Source organism: Teleopsis dalmanni, unplaced genomic scaffold (genome assembly GCF_002237135.1).
Source record: "Teleopsis dalmanni isolate 2A unplaced genomic scaffold, ASM223713v2 unscaffolded_contig_0086, whole genome shotgun sequence".
Taxonomy (NCBI): domain Eukaryota; kingdom Metazoa; phylum Arthropoda; class Insecta; order Diptera; family Diopsidae; genus Teleopsis; species Teleopsis dalmanni.
In genome coordinates, this window is record NW_024031468.1 from 16336 (window position 1) to 21282 (window position 4947).

A 4947-nucleotide genomic window follows, 5' to 3' on the forward strand; every position below is an offset into this window, starting at 1 on the left:
TACTTTAAAAATGCATTCACCACAATGGAGTGACCGTGCAAGCAATAAAATTAGTATTTATTGCGTTTGTTTAAAAATTTATATAATTTCGAAATAATTTTCTACAATTTCTAACGAAAACCAATATATATTAAATAAATTTTGGAATATTATATTTCTTGAAGTGAACAATGCTATATACTCAGTTATTTATTTCTGAAAATAAGTAAAATAAATTATAATATGACTTTTGATATGTCTAACACTGAATTACTATTATAAAAATTAATGATTTCTATTTTTCTGTATACAATTTATTTGCATAGATATGTGAATTTAATGCTGCATGCATTAGTATATAAAGTGTATATATTAATGTCATATAACCTTAAATTTCATTATATAATATACCCAATTTACAAATATTTAAACTCCAAAAAGATATTTAAATGAAAAACATTATAACCATGATATTATACTGAATTCAATTTCAAAAGATATTTTTTCGATTTCAAGCTAAAATAGATTTTAATTGCTTTCAACTTTTATATGAAACCCTTCTGAACTATTTTCCGCACATCAAAAATATATAAATAGCTAAGAAAATTGTATAAATAATTGTGTAACATACTCAATTACAATCAAAAAAACTTTTTGCATAATTATATGTTATTGTAAATAAATCCATTTAATTTAATAATATTCAAAGTATATGTAATGTATGCTTATATTCATTTATGAATATTTAATACTTCGTTCAATTATGTATGTGACTGACACATAGATGGCGGCACAAATACTAAATATATATTTTTTTTCGAAAGTGACAACCTTTTTAGGCTTACTGTCAAAATCATATGTTAATCCGACCATTTGTTTACAAATTACAGTGATCAATTACCTTATATGTGATCTACCTCTGCTGCGGTCATTATACGGCGTGAAATGGAGTATTCGCATTTGTGGTCTATCGTCCGGCATTCTCATGACGTGTCCTAACCATCTTAAGCGTTGTGACTTTGCGAACTTCACCACATCTTCACCATCACAAAGTTGTAGTAGCTTAGCATTCGTACGCCGACGAAATTCTTCTTGATTCAGGCGAATGGGACCATAAATCTTTCTCAGCACCTTTCTTTCGAATGTTCTAATTTGGTTTTCATCTGCTATCGTTAGAGTCCTCGTTTCGGCCCCGTAGCATAATACCGGGCGGACGATTGCCACTTCTGGTCACGATTTTAGATTTGAAGATTTTCGCGTGTCCGTAATAACTTCTGTTTGCTACTACAATTCTGTCTTGTATACTAACACTGATTTCATTGTTTTTATTAATAAGGACACCTAAGTATTTGGTGCTTTCAACTTCTTCAAACGTGAACTCACCAACTTGAAGAGGCTCTAAAACTCAGATGTGCATGTTTCTTCCAATCCTCATATATTTTGTTTTGTTCTCATTAATGTTTAGCCCAACTATCTTAGCTCTGAGTTGTAAGTCGACGAACTTTTCTTTCATATAGTAAAGTGATCTGCTTAAGATAGCTATGTCATCTGCGTAGGCAATGGTCGGTGATGTTTTGTTGAATATGTTCCCTGTTGCTACCAGTGACTTAATAGCATCGTGAAGGACTAGGTTGAAAATGGTAGTTGAAAGAGAGTCACCTTGCTTCACTCCACTTTTAAATTCGAAGGCATCTGTTAGACTGTCTTGCACTATCACTTTTCCAGTCGTATTGCACAGTGTAATCATTATTAGTTTTATGAGCTTCTGATTGATCCCGAGTGACTGTAAAGCTTTCTGTATCATTTTTCTATCAATGCTGTCAAATGCTTGATTGAAGTCGATGAAAAGCATATGCACTAATGCATTGAACTCAAAACTCATTTCCAGGTTATGTTTAAGCAGGAATATTTGATCGGTCGTTGAACGATTCGGTCTGAAGCCCCCTTGGTATTCACCTAATATTTCCTCCGCTGCATTCTTTAGTCGCTTGTTTAAAATGCATGTAAAAATTTTGTAACATGTGCTTAACAACGTTATGCCTCGGTAGTTATTACAATCTAGTTTGTCACCTTCCTTGTGCAGTGGTACTACTACGCTAGTGAGCCACGCTTCCAGCAGACTTTCTTCAGCCCAGACACGCTTGATTAATGTAAACAGCTCCATTTTTGAGCTTTCTCCGCAATGTTTAATGAGCTCTGCTGATATACTATCTTCACCAGGTGATTTTCCGTTTTTCATTTGCTTTATTGCGTCTGTAAATTCGTCAAGAGTGGATTCAGGTTCTTGTTCTGTACTTGAAGCTAAGTCTGTTTAGGATAGGTTATTACTTTCCGAACCAATGTAGAAAAGTTCTTGAAAATGTTCCTGTCATCTTTTGATAATGCCCTCTTTTTCTACTAGTAGTTCCCCATCTTTGTCTTTACACATGTTGATTCGTGCTTGTCTCGTCAAAGTCTGCATAAAAGGTCTCTTTAGCGATATCATCTGCATCTTCTGTTGGAGCATAGGCATTTATCAGTGTAAATTTGCTAAACATTCCTTTAAGGGAGATTACACATATTCTGTCATTTATTGATCTGAAGCCCAAAAACGATTTTTCCACTCGCTTGTTAAGCAGAAAACCAGTCCCAGACCTACCAGACCTTTCAGCGTCACCACTAAAACGGAATTTTGTATCATTGCATTCAATTTCACCACATCCTTGCCATCGTACTTCTTGAACCGCTAGCACATCAACTTTGGACTTTTCCATTTGCTTAATTGTTTCTTGTAGTGCTACTGCTAGTATCCGATTTTCTTTTTCTTCTGTTCAAGTGTTTTGAGATACACGGGACAGTTTTTGTCAAGCACTGCATGATTTTCGTCAAGGCCCAAGCCTAGCTTCTTATTTGCACGTATACAATTTATTCATTTATTAACCGGCTCCTCATTGCAATCGCGAGTACGATGTCTTTGATGGTATTAACGGTAACATTCGTCGAACCTGCAATAAGGCGCTCTATGTTTGAAGCCCTGGCACTTGTAACATATCATTAAATCCGTTCCATCGTCAATTTTACACTTTTCCCAGCCAATGTTTAGCTTTTCTGCTTCCATAGCTTTTGTAAAAGTATTCGAGTCCGTTTCAAATATTGCGTTGTAGAATATTTTACTCTCTCGTTTTATTTCATAAAGTTTTGCTAGTTTTAGTTCACAATCAGAGAGGCACTGATTTTGTTTTCGCAATTTTTCGATATGTTCCTGTTCGTTATATTTAAAACTGATTCTAGAGATAGTAAATCGTGGATTAATAGAGTTTGGGACTTTTACTTCATAATTCTCGCTCATAGCGCCTTCTAGATTTTATTTTTGCACGCTCGGAATCACTTTCTGCCTCTATAACAATGATGCCGTTCTTTCTTTCGTAGATATTAGCGATTTTCAAATTTTCCGGGTTTATCTTATTGTTTAGGTCTTGCTTTGTTTTTGCAATATTTTGTTTGGATTTAGGCGTTTGCTCACACCGATGATGATTCAAAGAGCTGTTTGGACATGTTTACGCGCAAAAAGTCGGAGTTTTTGAGTCGGTACATCAGGATGGATGAAACATGGATTCACCATTTCACTCCAGAGTCAAATCGGCAGTCCGCTGAGTGGCATGCAGCCGGTGAAAGCCGCCCAAAGCGACCAAAGACGCAGCAGTTGGCTGTCAAGGTTATGACGTCTGTATTTTGGGATGCGCATGGAATAATATTCATCGACTATCTCCAGAAGGGGAAGACCATCAACAGCGACTATTATATAGCGTTATTGGAGCGTTTCAAAGACGAAGAAAACAGTTTTGTTCCACCAAGACAATGCACCGTGTCACAAGTTGATGAAAACGATGACAAAATTGAACGAATTGAGCTACGAATTGCTGCCGCACCCACCGTATTCTACAGATCTGGCCCTCAGCGACTACTGGCTCTTCGCAGACCTCAAAAAGATGCTTCGTGGTAAGAGATTTGGCTCAAATGATGAAGTAATCGCCGAAACTAACGTCTATTTTGAAGGCAAAGAAAAATCGTTTTACAAAGGCGGTATCGAAAGATTGCAAAAGCGTTGGAATGATTGTATCTCCCTAACTATGTTGATGAATAAAAACGAATTTTGGCAAAAAAATGTGTTTTAATTAGTTAGTCACACACATTATTGAACGAAGTGTTATATATCTGATTAAATAAAATCTTGTACAGTAAGTAGTTGAAAAGAAGTTATGCAGCAGCCCTGAAAGAGCATGAAAGAGCGTAAAAGTGGCATAGGTGTGGTGTAATCACACTTATTTAATACGTGTGACAAAATTGTTATAAAAAATGAATTTTCTTAAGTAATTTCTCTTAGTTTTGATCGAGGTAGGCGGAGTTTCCATTCTATAAAAGATATTCTCTGGTTGACTCTATCTTCACGCATATACTGCAAAAATTATTTAAGAAATAAGTAAGTATTAAGGTTATTTGTAACTTTGTTCATTTATTTACTTGTATATAAATATGTAATTACAATTGTATAACGTTAAATAACATATTACTTGGATTTAGTTAATATTGATCAAATATACTGTTTATATTAATAATATTTTAAATATATTAAACATATAGTCACATTTTGCCTTTGTTTTAAAGCAAGTGGTTTTAAATTGTTTGAAAAATATTTAAAATTTTGTTTGAAAAAATTATTATTGTAACGTTACTTTGTTTTATCATGCTATGAAATATATTTGCTTGCTTTGGCATTTTAATAATTGTTTTTAGTATTACTAATTATTTTAATTATTGTTTCTTACTTATTATATATAATTAACTAGTTTATATTTCTCTTTTGTTGGTTTTGATAAAATTCTTTTCTAGGCAGTTGTCGTTATTCAATTGTCTAGTTAGAATATGATTTTAAAAAATTTTTGCAAAATATTTATATAAAATTTTTCTTTCATGTGTATATAATTAATT

At 33.6% G+C, this 4947-nt stretch overlaps 1 protein-coding gene across 1 annotated transcript; it reads right to left on the reverse strand.

Annotated features, from left to right (window-relative positions):
* Nucleotides 1-2399: 2399 nt before the first annotated feature.
* On the reverse strand, nt 2400-2732 carry LOC119663024 (craniofacial development protein 2-like). Its single transcript, XM_038072685.1, has one exon. The coding sequence runs from the start codon at nt 2730-2732 to the stop codon at nt 2400-2402; it is 333 nt and encodes a 110-aa protein (XP_037928613.1).
* Nucleotides 2733-4947: the final 2215 nt, after the last annotated feature.

Coding starts and splice junctions, on each gene's coding strand:
- LOC119663024 (XM_038072685.1), bottom strand. CDS start 2,732: ATGGAAAAGTCCAAAGTTGATGTGCTAGCGGTTCAAGAAGTACGATGG.